Source organism: Mus caroli, unplaced genomic scaffold (genome assembly GCF_978045245.1).
Source record: "Mus caroli unplaced genomic scaffold, Mus_caroli_1 scaffold_1, whole genome shotgun sequence".
Lineage (NCBI taxonomy): Eukaryota > Metazoa > Chordata > Mammalia > Rodentia > Muridae > Mus > Mus caroli.
The window spans coordinates 77,545,295-77,570,902 of NW_028227256.1; the positions used below are offsets into that span (position 1 = coordinate 77,545,295).

At 41.3% G+C, this 25,608-nt stretch overlaps 1 protein-coding gene across 10 annotated transcripts in view; it reads right to left on the reverse strand.

Annotated features, from left to right (window-relative positions):
• Nucleotides 1-7,104: 7,104 nt before the first annotated feature.
• The window catches only part of Dock10 (dedicator of cytokinesis 10), a 258,799-nt gene continuing 240,295 nt past the window's right edge, over nt 7,105-25,608 (reverse strand). For 7 of the 10 annotated variants that reach the window (XM_085838639.1, XM_085838674.1, XM_085838657.1 and 4 more), the window contains 7 exons: nt 25,073-25,219; nt 22,141-22,351; nt 19,977-20,167; nt 11,670-11,770; nt 11,374-11,512; nt 9,964-10,039; nt 7,105-7,818 (listed from right to left, as the gene is read on the reverse strand). In XM_085838639.1, coding sequence (XP_085694765.1) covers nt 7,754-7,818; nt 9,964-10,039; nt 11,374-11,512; nt 11,670-11,770; nt 19,977-20,167; nt 22,141-22,351; nt 25,073-25,219 — 930 coding nt within the window. In that variant the 3' untranslated portion in view covers nt 7,105-7,753. The remainder of the gene's footprint in view (nt 7,819-9,963; nt 10,040-11,373; nt 11,513-11,669; nt 11,771-19,976; nt 20,168-22,140; nt 22,352-25,072; nt 25,220-25,608) is intronic. The other 3 variants (XM_021165780.2, XM_029474682.2, XM_021165793.2) reach the window with 1 other exon arrangement.

The following is a 25,608-nucleotide window of genomic DNA, read 5'->3' on the forward strand; positions in this document are numbered from 1 at the left end:
TACTAAAAACAACTTGATGTCACAATGCCTAATTTCCCATTTGAACTGTATTTGTTACCATGCTATTAATTACAGTTCACACATACAGGGCATTTACTGCTGCCAGTTCCTGAATTATGAACATTGTGTTCTGTTTTGATCCCCTTACTCATTGTTTCTACCATTTTCCAGATGAAATACGTGAGGCTCAGTGTGGATCCTTGCTCAGGGTCACAAGGGTATCAGCAAGAGGGCTGAGCATCTGTGTCTGGGCACTCTCCTTCAGAGCCTGAGTGATGTATGTTCTCTCAGTCTCCTTTGACTGAACACTTCTACTGGGGACACCAGAGACATCAGTCAGCATGAAGTTGCCTTAAGAAGTCTAACCTTGGTTTCTTTTAGACTCATTTGTGAATTCTTTTATGCATGAACTCAGCAAGCTTTGCAGAAACTTGTACCCATGCCTGGATCTCTCCTTGCCTCTGGAACCCAAAGGCAAACACTGAAGTCTCAGCTTCCAAGGACTTGCATGCTTGGGTTCAATTAATTTTCTGTCTTCCACAGATTTCTCTTTTCATTACCTTATGCTTTGCGACATCAGGAGAAGGTGACAGTCCCCCCCCCCTCCAACCCCCCACGCCCAATTTTGGCAGCAAGAAATCTTTCACGTCTGATTTCAGTTACTAATGTCAAGATGCCATAGCGTAGAAAATGTAAGGCATTGATTCTGCCAAGAAAATCTTGCTTGTTAATTTAAGCCAAACAGTTTAGGCTTCAGAGGCCACATCATATCCTGGAGAAAACAGACATCCCAGGCATCTGTGAAATCTGTTAGGAGATGGAACTGGTTAAGACGATGCAAGGCTTCCACCTGTAACAACCTTGCATTACTCAAGGATACTTGTGAGAAAGAGTGGGAGTGTTGTCTGTCACTCCAGACAAGAGCTATTTCTAAGACCTGCAGAGGAGAGCCCTGAATTGCACTTAGTCAAAAGTACTCTTTTTTTAAACTATTTGCTGAAAGGACTAAAAAGAGATGCACATTTGGTCAGAGTGGGAAAAAAAATCAATAATAACTATGGCAGCCTTGAAACCTATTGTTCAAGTTTAAATTTCAAATTTAAGTTGTTATTGTATTAACAACTTGATTTGAAAATCCAACCTTAAAAGTTTTATTTCTATTTGAAATGAAAATATAATATCATTTTCCCCTTCCCTTTCCTCCCTCTGACCCCTCCCGTGTACACTCTCTTGCTCTCTTCCGAATTCATGGCTTTTTGTTGTTCAACACACACATACACACACACACACACACACACACACACACTCTCCTAAATATGTAACTACAGCCTACTCATTTTTCATGATATTACTCGTATGTATATTATTTCAAGCCTGACCACTAAGAACTGAGATACTCTTCTCGGGGGAAGACGATATTTCTCCCTAAGTATTTCTTAGTTTCCTGTAGTTCTTTGTCTAGAATTGGGACATCCTTGGGTTTTTTCCTTTCATGTTAACATGTCTATTGGTTTTCCTTTTTCAACCATGTTGTTGAGAGTTCATGGGTGTAGTACCCTGACATTTTTAGGAGACATAGTCTCATAGCAGTCTTCTTGTTTCTTTGGCTTTTCAAACCTTTCCGATCCCTCCCCCTCAACGTTCTCTGAGGTGCAGGAGTTGTGTAATAGATGTATCAGTTCGGGCTGAGCTCCACAGGATCACTTGTTCTCTATATTTTGCTCAGTTGTAGTTTTCTGTAACAGCTTTTGATTGCTACAAAGAAAAGCTTTTGCTTTTGTTGTTGTTTTTTATATTAGAATTGAGAGCTACACTTCTCTATGAGTACAATAATAAATATTTAGAATGCAGTTACTAATTTTGCAGAGGTTGAAAGTTCTCCTCCAAGACCATGACCACACTATCCCCAGGTAATTTTCCTTTTGTTGAATGGGCCTTAAGTCCAATTAGAGAGCTTTTGGTTACCACCAAGGTATGTATGCTGACATTGTACCCTTTAAGGGTATTGTGGCATGCTCATTATTGTTTTAGTTCACGGGCAACATTATCTGGATACTGGTACCATGAATGCTAGTACTCAGGGAGGAGACTTTCAGGTTGATCCAGCTTGGATCCTGTGAAGTTTTACGTCTGAGATGTGTCTTCTGCAATATGAATTTATCTTCAACCTCTGGGAGGCAACCAAGGGCCACAGCAAAAGCCTATAATGTTTTGAGAGTTTCTTGGATAACCCTTGTCGATATCTGTAATGGAGGTTTCTCTTGCCTTGTGTTATTAATTTTTATTTGAAAGTCTATGGCTCTTGGGAAAAACATAGTCAACCCATGTGAGGAAATTTCATGTGAAGTATGTATTTACATGTGCACACATAGATCTATGTGTATTCTATGTATTTTTATGTGTATTCCTTACTGAGAAAATCCAACTTTTAATGATATACATGGGAATAAAGCCAGTTACAGGCTATTATTAGAGGAGTAAAACATTGCTGTGGTATTCTCCAGAAACAGATGCTTCGCTGTAGGAGAGGGCACCTCTATGGAGCAGGGAACTGCTGGATGGATTCACTGGACTACACTCATTTGTACGTTTTGCATTTTAAGGACATCTTGTTCTCTTCTTGCCAAATGTATGATGTTAGGAAATCCCCGAGTTTGGGGTGTGGTACCTATTCATAGCCTCTTGAGATTCTGACTCATTCAAGGCAGAAATGATAGTGAGGCAGAGGAGGAGAAAGGGAAAAAGAAGTAAAGACTCAGCATAGTTAGAAATCAAAGTTATTCTACAGAAGCAGTAAATAAAAGTTTAAGGAAGGCTGTGGCTATACAGAATCAACATTACCACCCCTCCCCATACACATATAGGCAAGCATGGTCGCTGAGCCTGAACACCCCTCCCCCTAAGACTGGTGATGATTTTTTTATTTTTTTGAAAATCATTATCTGCAACTCTTAGGCTTAAAATTCTAATGTAAATGATTTTTTTGGAAAAGTTTCTTGTTTAGTTCTAGATGTTAAAGTCAAAGGTTGTTGCATTTTGCAAATCTCTAAGCAAGCAGCAGCCAATATGGTAAGTCTAAGGGAATCCATGTTTTCTTTATGGCCTTTGGGGAGGAAGAGACTGAAAGTGTGCCACCACATTGTGGAACTTGATGGACCTGGTGAGAATTTTTCTGAGATGAGACACCAAAGGATCTCTCTTCCAGGCTTGGCTTGCTGCTCGGAAATATTTCTGTGGGACCATCCTGTGCTTTCAAACTGACTTTCCATATTCCCTAAACCTTGTCCAAAAGTGAAGCAAAATAAGGAAACAGCAAAGAAACCTAGAATCTAAGTCAATCTCCAGACTTTCCCATGATTCACTATTTCTTTAGAAATTGCTCATCTACACTCTCTATGGAATAAGTATTAGTAAATTGACTAATGGCAGTCAAATGTCCTGCAAAAGCCATGGTTTACCTATAGCCAGACAAATGGCACAGGCATCCATGTCCTTTATACATTAGGAATCCAGTTGGACTGTTTCAATGCTAGCATTAGGCCATTGATGCAATAGGATTGTAAACAGATTTCCCTGAGAATCCTCCACACAAGTATTATTTCAAGCTTGTATTTGAAGCTTTACCCAATGATTTGAGCTTAAACCATTACTTTCTCCATTGAAATTTGGGAATATTTTGATCTCTCTCATTTCTAAGACTTTAAGATCAGCCTTGGGTACTCAGCGTGGTGTCTGTTGAGTCTTGTGATTTCTCATCTCTCTACTGGATTATTTCGTACCTAGCACCAGCTCTTCTAACATGTATTCTGTTGCAGGAACACCTGAGGATGAAAGCAAGTCGCCCTTTCCTGGGAATTTCTTTGCTGACTCTCCAAGCATCACCTGGAACACTTTAGTTGCCTCTGCTCTGAACTCAAATTTACTTTCTTGTCCAGCAATTGTGACAGCTTCTCTCTTGTGTCCACAAGAGCATCAGCTCTTCCCATGTTGTACACTGGGCAGATAAACTCTCTGCAGGGAGAAGATTGTGCTTCTTCAGGGGACCACCAGGGTGCAGGGACAGAGGCTCTTAGATACTAGATTTGCTATTTTTTATGCTCCCTTCCACTCTCTTAAATACTTAGAATACTAAATAACCTTGTCCATGTTATCTATCTATCTATCTATCTATCTATCTATCTATCTATCTATCTATCTATCTATCTATCTAACTATCTAACTATCTAACTATCTAACAGATACTGTTTCTTGGCTGTCCTGGATCTTACTCTGTACACCAGACTGGCTGCAAACTCAAAGGCCTCCCAAGTGCTGGGATTAAAAGTGTATATACCACCACCACCTGGCTCTTCCCCAAATTTTCAAACCTCTTTCCTTACTTCCATTCCCATGCACTGGCTCTTCCCCATATTTTCAAACCTCTTTCCTTACCTTCATTTCCACACAGCTCTCAGTCATCACCAGACTCTGAGTATTGTTTAAGAATCACCATCATTGATGTTGATTGATTCTGGATCAATGTGACAAGACCAGTCGATTTCTAGGGGACTATTGGTTGCAACTTGTCAATTACCAATGTATGGCAATGGTATATATATATATCTCACCCTGAAAAATCCTCACTTTATCTCCCTCTTTTTTTTAATGACTTGGGCATGTAGAACTCCAAGGAGAACTAGGCACAGCTAAGATTATCACCCTCAGTCCTGAGAGTAAGCTTCCTCTGTCTTAGTGACATGGCTCTGGGCTTGAGGACTTTGGTAAGAGTGCAGTAGCCGAGGAGTCGAGGGCCTCAGTTCTGAGTGTGGCTGTAGGTGTAATAATACAGTACCTGCTATACAGGTATTGGATAGGTTCCTGGTGCCTATGTGATAGACTTAAGTAGTTAGAAGAAGGAAAGAGGAACCTTTTTGTTGGGAGAAGCAAGATGGGATGTTTATAAGGGATCAGAAGGCTCTATAGAGTGAATACATAGGAAAGCAGACAGGGCATGAAAACAGGAGGAGGGAAGAGGCTTCTTGCATGGTCTTGAATGTTATTCAGATCATATACAATGCACTTTATCATATCTTGAACTAAGTATCCTATTATCACATGTATTACACATGTCTTACATAGTCTTCTCTTCTTTGGTGTAAGCACAGTGGTGTGGGGCCCAGCTGTAACCCTAGTGAAAAAAAATTTGGCTTGAGATCATTTTGTCATCTTTGCTCTCAGATTTTTTTTTTTTATTTTCTGGTGCTTACAGGAACATTAGGATATATATATATATATATATATATATATATATATATATATGCTTTTTGACTTTGACTAATATGAAATAATAAATTGTCAATCTGAAACTATGGTGAAATCTTTGTGCAGAACGATATTTGGTATTCTGAAAGCCAGTTTACTCATGACATGGTCTCCATCTCTTAAGCATCATGTGCTACAGAGAGCCATCCATCATTCATCATGAAGAAAGTCCATCAGCTATTCGACTGATATTGCCTTGTCAGTGAGTGTGAACACAGACAGAAATGCATGGTGTGAAGTTCGGACAGCGCACTCGTTTCTAAGGCAACCGCTGTCAGAATTGAAGGAGTGTGCTAATTTCTTTACAGTCTTGGAATTTTGCACTTTGAAATGACAATGAAGAGAGAGGTAGCCATGGGGTGGGCTGATGAGTGGGTAAAGAGATGAAGTCAGGACTAACACTCTCTGTGTAAGATATATTTACTCTGAACTAGGTGTCTGGGGCTCATTTTCATTTTTTTCCCCTGCAGAACTGGGGATTTCTCTACTAGTTTTTAAAATCTGAGTTTATTTTGAGGACTTGATATAAGGCCAATTTATGTTGAGATAGGAAGAATATAAAATAAGATTTAATGTCCTGGTAATTCAAAATCAGATCATCACTTTCTGATGCACCATCCCTTGTAAGGCTTTGGGGTAGCAAATTATCAGGGAACTCAGTGCAGTCCCACACTTACTGTAAGAATCATGTGGTCCCAGTACTGTATGGTAGCCTTACCAGTGTCTGTCCCAGAAGGTTTAACCAGGCTCAGAAGCATGAATCAAAAATAAATGCATCTTGTTGGTTTTGGAAAGGGGTGCTGCACTCTCTGCAATTAGACAGACACAAAACATTTTGCCTGTCCTGGGGCCTGCTTAAGCATATGAGTTCCAGTTAGGATACACACACAGTCACATACACATACAGACACAGACACATACACACACAGACACAGACACCCAGGTACACAGACACACAGGCACATAGACAACATACACATACAGTATACACACACACACACACACACGCACACACACCCACATCTCCTAATTGATACCGGTTGGGTGGGGATGACAGAGGCAAGCCAGAAAGCACATGTGGAAGGCACCTTAACTCTCAAGACTGTATTTCTCTGTGACCCAGTATGAGCTGTGGTGTTATGTGGGCTATGTGTATGTCTAGCTCAATGTGGTTACCTGGAGACTAGGAATGCTTTAGGATTTTCAGACTCTACCTAAACTGCTTTTGGTCAGCAGCTTATATTTCCCATTTCAGTGGTTCTAGCAAATCACACGTCCCCGCTATCCCCCTAAGAGAGAGTAAAGTACAATCCTACCCCAGTTTATGGACTGCAGAAATAGAATTTGTATGGATAGCCGCGACAGTCATCTAGATTCTGGTTTGTATTGACCCTAAATCATTCTAATATCCTATATTTAGAAATCCTCAGTGTGTTTAATTCATCCCTAGAGGATTCTCCAGGCTGAGGCTCCGGTCCCTCTTTGGCTTTTGGTTAAGGCATTCAAAGTACAGAGTATGAATGGTTCAATTGCTATCCAAGAAACCCTACTCACAGCAGCAACTCGCCCACCTCTCAGGTACTTATGCCATCCCCCTCACTTCTAAGTAGCTGTAGGTGACCTTAAATTTTCTCACCCTCCCATCTCCACCTCCTGAGTGTTGGGAGTGTAGGTGTCACTGCCATGTCTGGCTCACTCAGGGCTGAGGGCATTTGTGCATGGCAGGCGAGTACCCTACCAACCCAACTCCCCAAAGGAAATCAAGTGCAAAGTAACTGTTTTTATTCATATTATCAACAGCAAAATACTTTTTATAATTTCACATCCCATTGCTCTTAAAAGCACATATATTACAAATAAAGGAAGTCCACAAACTTTAGAGATTAGTATTTATCAACAGTTTTTACACATACACAAATATTTTAATATAACATCTGAAATGTTACCCATAGAATTTTGGTACTTTCATAAGTATCAACTAAAAACATTCTTTGAAATGTGATAAAAACCATATATTTTACAATCTTCTATTTACATTGGAAATATGCTTAAATGTTATAAAAACATTCACTTTGACCTCTAAAATGCGTGTACAAGGACCTGGAATTGAACAAATTACACCCAAGAGCAAACTCAGTTTGCTTTTAAGCTGCACGTTCATTGGAATTTCAGAACAAATGTTTAGCATGGCTTGATCAATACTACTTCAAGGAAACAAAGGAATCATAGAAAATGTGCAAATTCAGAGGCTGGCAAAATTCCCAAGCTAGCAAGGTAAACAAGATTAACACTGTAAAAACTTCAAATAAATTAAGTCTATCTTTTTCTTCCCCGAGATTAGCTGCAAAACATTTAGAGAGTTCTGTGCGAGGTGCATCGGATGCTCCAGGGTTCCTCTCAAACCTCGGCACTGGACGAGATGGAGACCACAGGTATAGCCGCCGTCCCCTTGCTAGTTACACGGGTGGTGTAGGGTCGCTCCACTCCGCACTTTGCTGGGTCGTCCCTGCCCGTAATCTTAAAGCAAGACAGATACAATACATAGACATAAAAACAAGTAGAGATCAGTTTTCATATTCTCAAACACAGAATTAAAATCCAGAACAGTGACTCATTCCCAATGGGGTGTTAGTAAGTTTGGAAAATATCTTAGTCAAAGTAGTTCTGAAGAGTATTTTCTTCAAAGCCCATATGCTGGTTGCTATGGGGATGTTCAAAGTAGCTTCACCACACTCTGGCAAGATATGAATTCATAAATGTTTAAGTGGTTACAAATGTATTTGATTAATTCCAGCATCTCATTCTAAACATTTATAATTTATAGTGCTAACATCTACCCTAAAGGGGAAAACTTTGAAAAACTCACCTGAGTTTTGGCATTAATGGGAGTACAAGCAAATCAATCTGACTTACCTGAGGATAATGTCAATATGTCTGTATGACACTTTGTCAGCTGCATCACAATAGCTGTATGCAAACAGTAGCCACAGCCCTACAGAAACTGCAGGCCCACCCTGAAATTTATCTTTGTACAAAAGGGATTTGGTGTTTGTTTTCTGCTATGCTTTCCTCACTCACCTCACACACTCTGATGTGCTGATGTCCTATCCCAGAGCACTCAGCATCTGAGTGTCCCATGCTCGCCTTACACCCTTCCTCGGGCAAGGTCACAAGATCCTGCATAAGTTATTTGGCTCTTTATGTGTCTAACGTGTATTCCAGTCTGACAGCAAGCCCCGTTCACATGTCACTCTTCTGGCACTAGGACAGAATGGCTCTGCTCCTGCCTCTGTGTTTTAAGTTGAATCCCCATGGCCACAGCTGACTGGATTATGCTGCCATCCTCACTCAGTTGAAACGCAGTCCAAAAGAGCATCTTATATTTATGCTTCATTTGCATGCTTGTATGAGTTGGCCCCAGCCAAGGAAAGGTCTTCATGGATTTGGTTTGAGGCTGTTTATAAAACTGAATTTCTGGCTGCCTATTAAAGGAAGGGGTGCCTCCTTGTCACTACCAATTCAAAGTACTTGTTTTCCACATCTCCATTTTATACACCAACATTATTCTGTTTTGGCTCTGTTTCCTCTGTTTTTATGTATTTATGTTTTAAATGAGTGCATGTATGGGCATGCATGCACACGTGACACTTGCATGTGGAAGCTGGCTGTTCCCTCTTTCTACCATGTGGGTCCCAATGGTTGAACTCATGTCATCGGGCTTCCGGCAAGAGTCTTCAGCCAACAAATCACCTCACTGGCCTCTCCAGCTATTCTCATTCTGTTTTTCTTTTTGAGAAAGGATCTCATGTATCCCAGACTGCTCTCAAACTTGCTGTGTAGTCAATGAGTATCCCAAACTGCTCCTGTTCTCCTGTACGCTCAAGTGCTGAGACCACAGGTATGTTATAGGCATGATCCTGGTTCCTCTCATAGTGAGTGTTTCTCCCTAACAACATGGTTATTTTTGGTAATTTTCAAGTTAAGACTTTTCTTGACCCGTGTGTGTGTGTGTGTGTGTGTGTGTGTGTGTGCATACGGCGTAATTAACTTTGTGTTTCTGTTTCTATGGCAGTTGGTTCAAATTATTTCTGATTTTCAAAGCTAGGCTGGCAAGGTTGTCTGTGCTTCTTCTTCTGTAGTATGCACGTTCACATTCAGACAAAGGAAAATACTCCATTATCAAGTCACCTGTGTGACAAGGACTAGCAGGAAATTCACCTTTCTCTTCAACAGATATGTTTCTTTTACTGAATAAGGAGATTGGTGTAGTCCTTCAGATTGTTCTCTTTGATTGGTTTTCAGAAAGCAGAGAGCCAAATTTTCCTTCTCTTGTTAAAGGTTTCCTTTATAAAACAACCATTTTATATTTCTCTCCTCTTCAACACCTGGCCTGTGTTTTTCTTTTATATTTTGAAGTATCATGAAAACATTTTGGGTCTTTATATTGAAAAATCGAAGGAGCTCAAATACATTTAGGAGAGGAAGGAGCATGAGTTTTCTTTGTGAAAGCTAAGCAGTCAACATGACACGTTTTCAAGTGGCCATGAAGACGTAACAGTAGCTGAGCCACCAAAGCTGACTGAGGCACAGGGCTAGTGATGAGGAGAGGTGGGTGGACAGAAGGCTGCAGGACAGGATAGACGTACAAAGAGAAAGACGTACCACTTTTGCTCACAGTACTGAGGGAAATGCTAGACACAGAGGCGCAGAAGCTGTATAGACATGGACCACGACAGAGCTGCCAGGAAAAAAAAAAAGAGAGAGAGAGAGATAAAAATATTTTGCCAGATGGTTCAAGGCCAGGTGTGGCTTACAGTGAGAGACAAGTGTGGTTTCCCATCATTTATATCCATTCTCCTCATTTAAATCCCAGATTTAATAATGTCTGCCATGTGTGCTCCACCAAAATGTTTAATTCCCACCACCTCTCAGAAATCCCCAGTTAACACAATCTCTGTTGGGAATCCTATCTACAGAGATTTATTCTTTCCATCATGTCAGCCTACCATTCCCTCCTCCTTGAGCTACTCTGGAGTGTTAAAAGGAGTGGGCAGAAGAAGACAGGGAAGAAGGAAAGCATCAGACATGTGATCTGGCATGGTGGAAAGTTCCAGCATTTGCCTTACTCTGTGGTGTGGTACTAGGTCATTAGCGGGAGGAGAGGGAACCGATATGAAACCAGTGATATCACGTTACTGGGAGGGCTACAGATCACCACCCAAGTAGAGTGTGAGAGTTGATGGATGCTGCTAAGCAGGCTAGGGAAGTTCACTTGATGTTCAACTGCTTGCTTTTAGTGCCTCCAAAATACTGGCATTCTTGAATGGTCACAATTCATGCAAGCCATACAGAATACAGTGGATATATAACCAGGACCACGAACGACTTGATTATGGAGTAGAGTTTGTTATATATCATATATTATGTTACCAAAGTTTCTATCTATCTATCTATCTATCTATCTATCTATCTATCTATCTATCTATCTATCTATCTATCTAATCTACTAGCTATTATCTACCAATCTATCATCTATTATCTATCTCTCTATTTATTTATCTCTATCTATTTTTTCCCTTTTCTCATAATTGTGGACCTCTGCTTGTGGTCCAGCATCTGCTAAGGAAGTTTCAAGGTTAAAGACCCATGGGAACATGGGAAATCCTGAGGTTCACTCTGAGCATGGATATAGAAGCCCCTAGTGGCAAAAAATGTGAAATGCCACCCCATATCATTAAGTTCCTCAAGGGACTGATGGAGTGGCAGCAGGCCTTAATGGGGGTTGGGGTGGGTTGCCCACCTTATACTTCTCAGTGTCTAACCAGACCTGCACACTCTAGAGAGCCAGTACTCTGTATGGCTTGGGTAAATACCTGTAAAATTGTGGAAAGCCTTTCGGTTCTCATATTCTCTTTCTGTAGGTGTTTCTGTGCTTTGGGCCAAGGGCTGTTGTACACAGGGAGAGGGAAATTCAACACCACAGTGCTGATGTCAGGAACAGTGCACTAAGGAAAGACTCTGCAGTCCTTTAGCAATAGCCAGGAACTTCGGGTCACACCAGGGGAGGCTCACCTGCTCATTCATGATGGCAGACAGTTCACTGAGCATGTCCTTATAATGGGACCTCAGTTCTTCCTGGTACTCCAGCTGGTCTTCCTTGATGAGACGCTCATTCACATCAAGAGCCTGCCCACACGCATCTGCAAATTGCCTTTAACCACAACATTAAGCAAATTAAAATCCAGTCACAGGAAGAGGCACTGGGTTCAGTGACTTGGGGTCCTAAGCCAGGTAGGTAGACTGCCGTCTTGAATGGCATTCATGCCTTTCTGTATGAAGTAGATAAAAGAGGAACATTCCAGTCTTACCTGAATATTTCCTTCAATAGCTTAACTTGGTTGTCAGGATACTTTTTTGCATTAGTTTCTTCAAGAAAGGCTCGAGCATAAGCCATTGGCCCAGCATTGACCTATGGGGAGAAGAGATTTGGCTGAGGCTGGTTCCTCTTCTTTATGAGTCGTTTCCATGGTAAGGAGAGGGTCAGTTTTCTAACCAATCACATAGTACTCTGGCACCCTCACACTACACTGTAATCTACCACTTTGTATTCTTGCTGAAACTTGTTTTTCTAAGGGTCAATAAGCCACTAATTAGATATGCTAGAATTTGGCCTTTTCTGTTCCCCTTGTCAAATTCAGTCATGTGTCATCTTATGATGCTGCGACTTCCTTGCATTGAAACATCCGAACCCCCAAAGGAAGAGGTGGCTGGTGAGACTTAGAAAATAAACAAAACCTTGTTAAGTTCCAGAAAGCTGAAGAGCTTCACAAGATGCCTCCCGTAGGTTGTTCTTAAGCACAAACACTTGCAAGGAAGAAAGAGACCCTAACCTGCGGAGCAGACTGCCTCAAGTTGAGCAGGGAGCTCCAGAGACTCAGTGTATGTGACTTGTCACCTGTGTTGGGGACATCTGAGTCATGCATGCTTCTGTGAGTAACTCCTCATGCGCACTCCAGTAAGCAATCCAAAGAACCTTACTGGTTTGCCAAGTTGGGCTTTGATACGATCGCTACTAGCTTTTACCATTGGTTCCCTGTCTAGGATGAACAGGTGTTTGAACATATGTCCCCAGGAAATGTCACAGCACACAGCCCCTCTTGTCTCCTGCCGCCTTCGCCTACTTCTTGAGCGCCCTTTCTAAAACAACTTGGAAAATGGGGGTCCTTTCCCTTAAATACTTTCACAGAAGTTAAATTTAGTAATTTTTGACATCCAGCATTTGATTTTTTTCTTCTGTTAGCAGTAAAATAAACATATAATTGTTAGGAAAAGATATTCCACAGAGGTAGTGGTATACGCACTGCCCCCATCCCCACCCCCCAGCATTTCATGTTTCTCTGTGTGCCACTTGAAAGCCTTGCCAAGATCTGGGACAAGGAAGCATTTATCAGAGTTGCTGAATGAATGCATGACCAAGCTATTTGTTTTTTCTTTTTCTTTTTTTTTTTCTTTTTTTCTTTTTCTTATTTTATTTTATTTTATTTTATTTTATTTTATTTTATTTTATTTTATTTTGCAGTGCTGGAGGCTGAGCCCTGGACCTTGCCTATGATATGTATGTGCTCCACCACTGAGATATATCCCCTGCCCCCAGCTTCTATTCCCATGCACGCGCAAGAGTGAAGGAGTTCATTTCTCTTAGTGATATAACCCATTAAGATGGGTATGGGTTTGGAAAGTGTGGTGATTAGCTTTAATTTTCAACCTCACAGTGAGAATCATCTGGCAAAAGGGTCTTAATGAAAGATTGCTTCATTTGGGTTGGCCTGTGGGCTTTTCTGTCAGGATTATCTCCATATGTGAATTGACATGGAAAGACAGCCTACAGTGGGCGGCACTATTCTCTAGGCAGGCGTTCCTGAAGTGTAGAGGAGAGAAATCAAGCTGAGCAAGCAAGCAAGTGAAGATGTGTGGATTCGTTTCTCTCTGCTTTTGACTGTAGATGTGGTGTGACTAGCTGTGGGAAGCTTCTGCCTTGACTTCCTACAATGGCGGACTAACACTGGAATTGTACGCTGGAATAAATCCTGTCCTTCTGAGGTTGTTTTTTGTCAAGGTATTATATAATATCTTGAAAATATCAAAATTTATTAATATTAATTATCAATCATTAATCATAAATTTAACAACTTATATAATTAATAATTTATAAATAGAAAGTCAATATTAATATTAATAAAGCAGCAGCAGAAAGGAAACCATGATAGATGGGAGCTAATGTTGTATCCGAGTCAGATGCCCTTGGACACTGAGCTTTGTACAGTGGGCATAGTCACTGGTGTTACATGCCCTTTGATTCTCCAGGCTCATCCTCCACCCAACTCTGCCCAGGGCTGCTGACTTGTCTTGCCTTAATGCTCAGTATGAACATATCTATTTATTTCAGTCTTTTGGAGTCAACCAGTGGGGGCACAGAAAAGAGAAATGGGCAAGAGTTGAGCATATCAGCACTGGCATCAATGATTCTTCCTTTTGTTATAGGTCAAACATAGCAGGGAAAGGCATTGCTACTGGTCTGATTTTATCTAAGACTTTATATTTCCTTCTTTCTCTTTTATTATTTTAAAAATCTGGTTTTGAAAATAAATAATAGAAAGCCAACCTTCACGTGGAAACTGAACAACACTCTTCTCAATGATACCTTGGTCAAGGAAGGAATAAAGAAAGAAATTAAGGACTTTTTAGAGTTCAAAGAAAATGAAGCCACAACATACCCAAACTTATGGGACACAATGAAAGCATTTCTAAGAGGAAAACTCATAGCTCTGAGTGCCTCCAAAAGGAAACTAGAGAGAGCACACATTAGCAGCTTGACAACGCAACTAAAAGCTCTAGAACAAAAGGAAGCAAATTCACCCAAGAGGAGTAGACGGCAGGAAATAATCAAACTCAGAGGCGAAATCAACCAAGTGGAAACAAGAAGAACTATTCAAAGAATCAACCAATCAAGGAGCTGGTTCTTTGAGAAAATCAACAAGATAGATAAACCCTTAGCCAGACTCACTAGAGGGCACAGGGAAAGCATCCTAATTAACAAAATCAGAAATGAAAAAGGAGACATAACAACAGATCCTGAAGACATCCAAAACACCATCAGATCCTTCTACCAAAGGCTATACTCAACAAAACTGGAGAACCTGGATGAAATGGAGAAGTTCCTAGACAGATACCAGGTACCAAAGTTGAATCAAGATCAGGTTAATGATCTAAACAGCCCTATATCCCCCAAAGAAATAGAAGCAGTCATTAATAGTCTCCCAACTAAAAAAAGCCCAGGACCAGATGGGTTTAGTGCAGAGTTCTATCAGACCTTCAAAGAAGATCTAATCCCAGTTCTTCACAAACTATTTCACAAAATAGAAACAGAAGGTACTCTACCCAACTCATTCTATGAAGCCACAATTACTCTGATACCTAAACCACAAAAAGACCCAACAAAGATAGAAAACTTCAGACCAATATCCCTTATGAATATTGATGCAAAAATCCTCAATAAAGTTCTTGCTAAACGAATCCAAGAACACATCAAAACAATCATCCATCCTGACCAAGTAGGTTTCATCCCAGGGATGCAGGGATGGTTCAATATACGGAAATCCATCAACGTAATCCAGTATATAAACAAACTCAAAGACAAAAACCACATGGTCATCTCGTTAGATGCAGAAAAAGCATTTGACAAGATCCAACACCCATTCATGATAAAAGTCTTGGAAAGATCAGGAATTCAAGGCCCATACCTAAACATGATAAAAGCAATCTACAGCAAACCAGTAGCCAACATCAAAGTAAATGGTGAGAAGCTTGAAGCAATCCCTCTAAAATCAGGGACTAGACAAGGCTGCCCACTTTCTCCATACCTATTCAACATTGTACTTGAAGTCCTAGCCAGAGCAATTCGACAACAAAAGGAGATCAAATTGGAAAAGATGAAGTCAAAATATCACTTTTTGCAGATGATATGATAGTATATATAAGTGACCCTAAAAATTCCACCAGAGAACTCCTAAACCTGATAAACAGCTTCAGTGAAGTAGCTGGATATAAAATTAACTCAAACAAATCAATGGCCTTTCTCTACACAAAGAATAAACAGGCTGAGAAAGAAATTAGGGAAACAACACCCTTCTCAATAGTCACAAATAATATAAAATATCTTGGCGTGACTCTAAGGAAGTGAAAGATCTGTATAATAAAAACTTCAAGTCTCTGAAGAAAGAAATTATAGAAGATCTCAGAAGATGGAAAGATCTCCCATGCTCATGGATTGGCAGGATCAACATTGTAAAAATGGCTATCTTGCCAAAAGCAATCTACAGATTCAATGCAATCCCCATCAAAATTCCAAATCAATTCTTCAACGAATTAGAAAGTGAAATCTGCAAATTCATCTGGAATAACAAAAAACCTAGGATAGCAAAAACTCTTCTCAAGGATAAAAGAACCTCTGGTGGAATCACCATGCCGGACCTAAAGCTTTACTACAGAACAATTGTGATAAAAACTGCATGGTACTGGTATAGTGACAGACAAGTAGACCAATGGAATAGAATTGAAGACCCAGAAATGAACCCACACACCTACGATCACTTGATCTTCGACAAGGGAGCTAAAACCATCCAGTGGAAGAAAGACAGCATTTTCAACAAATGGTGCTGGCACAATTGGTTGTTAACATGTAGAAGAATATGAATCGATCCATTCCTATCTCCTTGTACTAAGGTCAAGTCTAAGTGGATCAAGGAACTTCACATAAAACCAGAGACACTGAAACTTATAGAGGAGAAAGTGGGGAAAAGCCTTGAAGATATGGGCACAGGGGAAAAATTCTTGAATAGAACAGCAATGGCTTGTGCTGTAAGATCGAGAATTGACAAGTGGGACCTCATGAAACTGCAAAGCTTCTGCAAGGCAAAAGACACCATCAATAAGACAAAAAAACCACCAACAGATTGGGAAAGGATCTTCACCTATCCTAAATCAGATAAGGGACTAATATCCAATATATATAAAGAACTCAAGAAGATGGACTCCAGAAAGTCAAATAACCCCATTAAAAAACGGGGCTCAGAACTGAACAAAGAATTCTCACCTGAGGAATACCGAATGGCAGAGAAGCATCTGAAAAAATGTTCAACATCCTTAATCATCAGGGAAATGCAAATCAAAACAACCCTGAGATTCCACCTCACACCAGTCAGAATGGCTAAGATCAAAAATTCAGGTGACAGCAGATGCTGGCGAGGATGTGGAGAAAGAGGAACACTCCTCCATTGTTGGTGGGATTGCAAGCTTGTACAACCACTCTGGAAATCAGTCTGGCGGTTCCTCAGAAAATTGGACATAGTACTACCGGAGGATCCAGCAATACCTCTCCTGGGCATATATCCAGAAGATGTCCCAACTGGTAAAAAGGACACATGTTCCACTATGTTCATAGCAGCCCTATTTATAATAGCCAGAAGCTGGAAAGAACCCAGATGTCCCTCAACAGAGGAATGGATACAGAAATTATGGTACATTTACACAATGGAGTACTACTCAGCTATTAAAAAGAATGAATTTATGAAATTCCTAGCCAAATGGATGGACCTGGAGGGCATCATCTTGAGTGAGGTAACACAATCACAAAAGAACTCACACAATATGTATTCACTGATAAGTGGATATTAGCCCAAAACTTAGGATACCCAAGATATAAGATACAATTTGCTAAACGCATGAAACTCAAGAAGAATGAAGACCAAAGTGTGGACACTGTGCCCCTTCTTAGAATTGGGAACAAAACACCCAGGGAAGGAGTTACAGAGACAAAGTTCGTAGCTGTGATGAAAGGATGGACCATTTAGAGACTGCCGTATCCAGGGATCCATCCCATAATCAGCTTCTAAACGCTGACACCATTGCATACACTAGCAAGATTTTGCTGAAAGGACCCAAATATAGCTGTCTCTTGTGAGACGATGCCGGGGCCTAGCAAACACAGGAGTGGATGCTCACAGTCAGCTATTGGATGTATCACAGGGCTCCCAATGGAGAAGCTAGAGAAAGTACCCAAGGAGCTAAAGGGATCTGCAACCCTATTGTTGGAACAACATGATATACTAACCAGAACCCCGGAGCTCTTGTCTCTAGCTGCATATGTATTGAAAGATGGCCTAGTCGGCCATCACTGGAAAGAGAGGCCCATTGGACTTGCAAACTTTATATGCCCTAATATAGGGGAATGCCAGGGCCAAAAGAATGGGAATCGGTGGGTAGGGAAGTGGGGGGCGCTATGGGGGACTTTTGGGATAGCATTGGAAATGTAATTGAGGAAAATATGTAATAAAAATATTAAAAATTAAAAAAAAAACAAAAAAACAAAAAAAATCTGGTTTTGACATATTTATTTATATATTTATTTACTTTTTTATGGTGTGCGTATATTATGTATTGTATGTTTTGTGTTGTGTGTTTGTGTGTGTGTGTGTGTGTATGTGTGTGTGAGTTAGCATAAGTGCCAGGATGCACATAAAGAGGTCAGAGGACAACTTGTGGGAGTCAGGTATCTTGAGCTCTGTAGGTTCCAGGGATTGAACTCTGGTCTTCAGGCTTGGCAGCAAGTGCCTTTACCTGTTGGGCCATTTTACAGCCCTTCCTTTCCTTCCTTTCTCTCTCCTCTTTGCCACCCCCTGTCTGTGCATATTTGGATGTGTGCTTATGTGCATAGACAGAAGCCAGAGGAGTACAACAGGTGCCCTGTTCTACTATTCTCTTTTTCCTTTGAGAAGGCTTCTCACTAAACCTGGATCTTGCCTGATAACCAGCAAGCCCCCCTACCCCATCTTTATCTCCTGCCCCCCTCCCATAGCACTGGAGTTACAGGCATGCATGCAGCCACACCATCATCATTGTCATTATTATTATTATTGTTATTTGAGTGCAGGTCCTTATCTTTGCACAACAAATGCCGTTACTTACTGAGGCATCTTACCAGCTCAAAGCTGTTACTACTTTGCTCATTATGGGCTTTCCATGCTTATTTTGACTTTTAAGATTAGTAGGTCACATGAGTCACTTCACCTTCCTCCCCACAAGGAGGGACATGTTGGGATCCAACCCCATCCTCCTGCTCAGAGCACTCAGGCCAGGCCAGGCCAGGCCTGTCCCTTGTTAGTGGGCCCTCGCTTTCTTTGTTCCCGCCAGCCCTCCTGTGCTAGCACCTTTAGTTTTAGGGGTGGATGTTCAACCAAGTGTGATGAGTGCCTCTACCAACCACTGGGGCCAGCAGTGTTCCTCAGTGGTTCTGACACATTGGAACCTTCATTTTATTCTCTCCTTCGCCCGCTGTCCATTCCCTATGTCGCTGTCATAGCTCTCACAGTCCATAAGCACTAATGCACATTTTCAACTATTAAATGTTCTTTCTTTACAAAAATATTTTGTAATGAATAAAGTTTTTACAACAGGTTTGTATAGAGTGCAAAATGCATTAATTGGTTTATTTGCTGGGGTATATGATATGGGAGGTTTAGGGAGAAGACATTTTCTTGAAGCCAAATTTAGTATTTCTCTGGATGTTTTAAAATTTGATGATGGTTTAAATCATTTATATAATGAATTCTAGTCATTTCACCCCACTTCCACCATATCTATCTTCTTCTTCTACTGAAGTTTTTGTTTTTTCCCCTTAAGGTTCCCTCTTACTTCTTTTTTAAAATTTAGATTTAAAATTTTATTCCTGGAGAATTTTAGAAATAATTACACTGTATTATCATTTTGTCCACACTTCCAATTCCTCCCCAGTCTCCCCCACTCCCTCTGGAATTAATGACCTCTTCTATATTTATTATTGTTTTGTGCATCATACACACATACACACACACATATACACACACACTCTCAATACACACACACTTATACACACATTCATACATATACACTCACATATACACACCACCCCCAAACCCTCAACAACCTCTTGAACCTGATTAGTGTTCCCCATGTGTATACATGGGCTTGGGGCTCACCATAGGGCTTGGGTGACCTACTACAACACTTCAACTAGAAGTGGGGTCTTATGACCATTTCCTTCATCCATGTTGACAATCTAATTCTAAAGATGGAGATAAAAGCCTTAGATGGTCAATGTTGTCAATTGACAGAATACACTATCTCTTAGAAAGTCAATTTCTGGGTATGTCTGTGAGGGGTTTTCAAGATTAATTTAACAGGGATGGGAAGATGCACTGTACGTGTAGGTAGCATTATTCCACATCTGGATAGGACTGAGTTCAACACCAGCATTCATCTCTCTCTTTTTCTTGATTGGGGGCACATTGTGACCAGCCACTTCATGTTCCTGCCAGTATACCGTCCTCAGCTTGATTGACAGTACTCGTAAACAGTGACCCAGAACAAGCCCTCCCTCTCTTAAGTAGTTTACTCTGAGGTATTTGGACATATTCGTTCACAGAAATGAGGAAAGTGACTAATACAGACAGTTACACAAATAGCCAGAGTGTTTCTCATATACACTATAGTAAAAAGATTACAGACAACAGATTTCCTGAGCGTTTGATAGCAAGTTTCACCAGCTGTGTGAGTCTGAGCTCTGGGGGTTGCTTACTGACCTTCACGCTGACACTGCCCTGGAGTTTGAGCTGTAGGCGGATCATGTCCACCTCCTCTGTGGTGCACAGCTGATTAAGCTCAGAGACCTTCCTGGACATCTCATCAATTGCCACCTCGATAGGATTCAGCTCTGTGCTTGACTGGCTGATGACCTGGATCCTCTTCTTTACGTAGGGGAACAAGTGGCTTGCTGCACACAAAGGACACACAAAGAGATTTAAAGGGGCAAAGAGAAGGCCCAGGTTCCCCTGAAGGTCTTCAGGATTTCCTATTGTTTTTGGGAACATATCACATTCTGTCTGTGTGGTGTCCGTGGATCTGAGTTATTTTTAGCCTAGGTGTCATCTTGTCTTATGTTTCTTAGTTTTATCCCCGGCTACTTCTCCCTGAGTGCATTTTCACCTTCGATAGCTCATATCAACCTTCTCGAGGTTGTGCTAAGACAGGCGGAGTAGCCAAACCCTGAAAGGATTACAGCATGCACTGAAACTGGTCACTGTAATAAAATCTTCATGAACTTCCATGGGCTGGTTCGTGGCCCCGGGCACATGTGTAGCAGAGGACGTCCCTGTGTGGCCTCAGTGGGTGAGGATGCGCTTAATCATGTGGAAACTTGATGCGCAGGAAAGAGGGATGCTGGTGGGGGTGAAGAAGGGGTGGGTGGTTGGGTGGGTGGAGGAGCACCCTCTCAGAGGTGGGGGATATGGGGTGAAGAACTCAGGGAGGGGGCATTAAGAAGGGGAACAACTTTTGAAATGTAAATAAATAAAATAATAAAGCTTTTTAAAAAGAATTCTCAATATAGAATAGGATATAGGAGTTTTACTCTAGATGTGTCTTATCCACAACTCTCCGGGTCAACTTTCTGAAGGCAAATGCTTTTCAGATTTTTATGTCCGTGTGATCCTTGGTGGTTCAACTCAAAACTGGAAGGAAGATTCTTAATATAGCTGAGAGTCTCCCTCCAGAGAAGCTTCACACATTTCTCGGAGGGCTTTAGTATCCTAGACCATGCCTCTATATTTTAAAACATTTATTTGTTTATGCAGCCTTCCCTGGAAGTTCTTCCTTTACTTGGGTCTTTGTCCTACCCCACTGTGAACACTGTGAGGGCAAAGTTGTGTTTTATTTATATGGATTGCCAGGACTCTGAAGCAGCCCAACTGCTAGTCAGCATTCAGTGTCTGTTAAAAACAAGGAAAGGATGACTATTTCACAGAAGAGATAACTGTTTCATACAAAAGATGCAGCCAGCATAGAATTAGGTATTGCAGATCAAGGCCTACTTTCATTTAGAGAAGAGCTGGAACCCTAATGTGGGTTTTTAATTTTTAAAAATTTTACCCTAAAGCTGATCATAGCGATAGCTGCTAACTCAGAAACAGGCAACAGAGGGTTCATGGAGAGGAGGGGAGATTTTAGTGAAGGTGTCTTTGTCGTGGCAGGACACCATGATATTTGTGATTATCCCAGCTCAAGAGGGAGGATGTCAAACTAGTTCTATTGACAGTATCTTCTCACAGCGCCCCCTGCTTTTATTGTCATTTTGACATGGAATATGGCTATGTAGCCCAGGTTTGCTTTGAACTTCAGCTCCTTCCACTACTGGAATTAGAGGTGTTCATCACCACAGCTGGCTAAGAGGCTTCCTTTTAGCAGAACATAATGAGGGGTTCCTTCAAAGAACTCCAGGTCAGCTTATCTGCAGGATTAAAGTAGCTTCCTATGTGTGGACCTATGTACAGGTGCACTTGTGCACGTGCACATGTGTGTACAGGGGTCAGATGTCAACATGAGGATTGCTCCTCATCAGTCCACTACCTTGTTTTTGAGACAGAGCCTTTTTTGAGATAGTGACTTGGGGCTCCCTGATTATGTTAAGCTGGCTGGCCAATGATTGCTAGGGATCCCTCCCCCCCAACACCCTCTTCCCCCGGCTGCCTGCCCAGTGCTGGGATTATCAATACATGCATGTATCCTTGCTTTCTTTGGTGGGTGCTAGGATGAAACTTAGGTCTTCATGCTTATACAACAAGCATCTTATTACTAACTGAGCTGTCTCCCTCACCCCTGCAGCAACACATGACTAACTCTAACCCAGACTACAAGACTGTCTTAGCCCGAGGTGGGGAAGCTTTCCAGGCAGCTGGCCTCTGCACTTACTGGTCAGGACTGTCCTCCGCTTGCACTGCTCAGCCACTCCTCCATGCTTCTTGCCTGACAGAGTGAAGGGTGTCTCAAAGACAAAGCGATTGATGTTGTGATGCATTTCAAAGTCTGTTTTTCGGTCCTCGATTTCCTTTTCTTCAAAGAATGGTGTGACATAGGTCACCTGAATATAGGCATATTTGGGGTCCAGATCCTTGGGGTTTACCTATGTCAATACATTAAGGATATGTGTGTGAATATATGTATGTATATATATATATATATATATATAGAGAGAGAGAGAGAGAGAGAGAGAGTGTAGTGAGCTGCAGTTGATTTATGAGTTACCTTGCTGCCTCCTGGTGGAGAAAAGGCACTTGTGTTCTTTAGACCACAGAAGACCAAGTGACTGACAGCAGGTAAGGAACAGGCTCTGGTAGCAACATGGCTAGAGCTAGCTCAGCTCACCATACCAGGGCTAGACTGCCTTGTGTCTATTTTCAACACAGATTCCTGCCTAGGCCATTGCTTAAACTTTTATCCTTTCTGTAGCGAGTCACCCTGTGTAGAGTGAAAATTTCTTCAAAGTGGAAATAAACCTCTTCGTTCCTCTGTGGGGGTAGCTATGTTCCTAGATTGGTGTCCTTGGCTTTGGACTGGTAATGTAGAGATGTAGAGGAAGGCTCCTTGTCTCCCTGGCTAATTACCTGACTGCCAGTTAAATGACTGCAAATGTTTTCATTTTTCGTGTGTGTGTGTGTGTGTGTGTGTGTGTGTATACATATGTTGCATGTATGTATATGTGTGTTTTCCATGTGCACATTTATGGGTGTGCATGCAGATAGGAAGGCCTGGGAACCATCGTCTTAAATTTTTTACCTTATACACTGAAGCAAGGTCTCTCAGTCAAACCTATGTCTCTCAGAGCTTACCCATGATAGATGACATTAGTCTTATTTTTCAGTTTACTCTAGGGAATCCTGGGCCCCTGCCTTGGAAGGTAGACATTGCAGGTGGACCACCATGCCCAGCTGGCATTTACATGGGTTTCTGAGAATGTGAGCTCAGATTACAATGCCTGTGGGGTTTGCTTTAACTAGCTTTATCTTTAGCTGGCCAACTCCCTAGCTTCAAGGTTTTGTAATGGCCGTATCTCAAATCCTTTATCAGCAATAAACCATTTTGCCCAACTTCTTTGCCAGCTCTACTTTGGTTCCTAGGGCTACTAATAGGAAGGCAACGGCCTGGACAGCTCAAGGAGCTCTGAGGAAACATTGCTGGCTCCCCTTTGAGCTTGGGGAGGATGGTTCTCTGAGTGTTGAAGAAATCTTGAATTTTGGACCTGCTTCTAATTTTCTCAGTCTTTGTATCTGTCTACTTCCTATCCAGTTCTAGAGATTTCAGGAACCTTTTGGATATGTTCTATAATGTTATTAATATTTACATGGTAGGGCAGTCATAACTGTAATAATTTTACATATTAAAATAGAGGTTCTGGATGGGTTAGTAATGATCACCAGCTGATACGTGGTAGTAGAGAGGAATGAAGACCCAAGCTATTTTGATATTAAATCTTTCCTTTTTTCCCATCCTTGTGTTTATTTTTTCATCTGTATGGGTCACTACGATAATAATTCTGCCAGCTTTAATAAAGAAGGCAACCGTATCTTTCAAGCTAAGAGTGATTGATATATTTGTAATTACTTATACCCAGATCCATGAATTTTGTGTCAAATTTCCCCAATATCAGCTTTGTAAAAGAAAGCAGGAAAGAAAAATGACTTCTTTTGGTGGCTTAGTAGAACTCTGTGCCATTGGTCACAAACCAACTTTCCCTCTTGGTCATACTTTTGTCCAGTCTGTCTTTCAAAGACCTGACTTTCTGAACACAAATGGTCCTTCCTATCAGCATGAGTTGGGCTCCTATGAATGTCCATGACTTTCAGCAACATATCTTATCCTGAACTTGTCAGCTCAAAGATCACTCCCTCTGGGTAGCATAAGCCAAACAGACAGAGCTGCCAATAGGTACCTGCCCTGGGCTTCTCCTGCATTGCTGTATGATTGTTCTCATGTTGCTCCATTGCATTCTGTTTAATCAGCCACTCACATGGCTGCATGTGATGCAGCCATGCATATGAACTGAGAGATCTAGAAGAAGGGGTTCTGTGTCTCGAGGCCTAGATCTGGGTGTGACATGTTAGTAGATGCTTGCTAGAGGTTGGCTGGAGAATGATAATGTATGTGAAGGTTGGCAATAGTTTGATGAGAAGATCCAAGAAGAGCTTCAGTGGATTCTCTCAAATGAATACCATGTGATAGCAATTTGGGTTCTATTAGAGGACAGCTCTCAGAATGGTGGGGTTCACAAAGGCCCCCTGAACTGGGTAAACAGATGTCTTGCTTTTCCTCCAGCCCTCCTTCTGAGCTCAGCTATTTCAACATTTTAACTGCTATTTAAAAGCATATGATCTATGGGAAAAGCAGAAGACTTGCTAAGTTGTTTCTAAAAATGATATAAATATTACTCAAGTAAAAACCTATAATTGTGCTGAAGAGGTGGCCTAGTGGTTAACAGTTCTTACTACTCTTGGGTTGGGTTAGCAGCACCCACATGGTGGTTTACAATCACCTGTAAGTCCAGAGTCCTGAGGATCCAATGCCCTCTCCTGACCTCTGTGAATACATGCATAATCATGGTGTTCATAAATTCATGTAGATACAAACATAAAACAAATCCAAAACCTCACCAGCCAATCAACATGCAAAATATCTCAAACACTTTGGCTAGTTCATTTCGCATGATCAGCTAGGAAATTAAAAACAGTGGGTAGAAATAGGAAGAACCTAGTCAAGTCACACTGTGTGAATGCTGTGTGAACACTGTCAAGTCACACTGTGTGAACACTGTCAAGTCACACTGTGTGAACACTGTTTGTTCGCCTACCTTGTTGGAGTCTTGAATTATCTTCACGTTGTCTGCTCCAAATTTGTCTGCATAGAGCTTGAGAAGCCTTTGGGAGATCTCTGAGAGCCCTGTCAGCTTAGGCTCTTTGTAGATATACTCTTTACCTTCCTCCTCCTCAAAGAATCCCTAGGGGAGACACACAGAAAAACCACTGGCTTTAGTAGAGAACTTCAGTGACAAATCACAGGCAGACAAAAAAAGCCACATACTAAGGGGAAAAAAAAGTTCCTGTCTTTATTTGTCTGAAGCCATTAATTAGCAACCTATGAAGGTCAAACGAGAAAGAGAGAGAGTAATGAGCAGAGAATATTGTGTCATAATCAGACAACAGCATAAACATTCCTCCAGCCAGGCAAAGGAATGTCAACACATATCCTACACATATTTTTTCTTTTTCTTTTATTAGGCATTTTCTTTATTTACATTTCAAGTGTTATCCCCTTTCCTGGTTTCCCCTCCAAAGACCCCCTATCCCCTCCCTCCTCCCCCTGCTCACGTATTTTTTACATGGACAA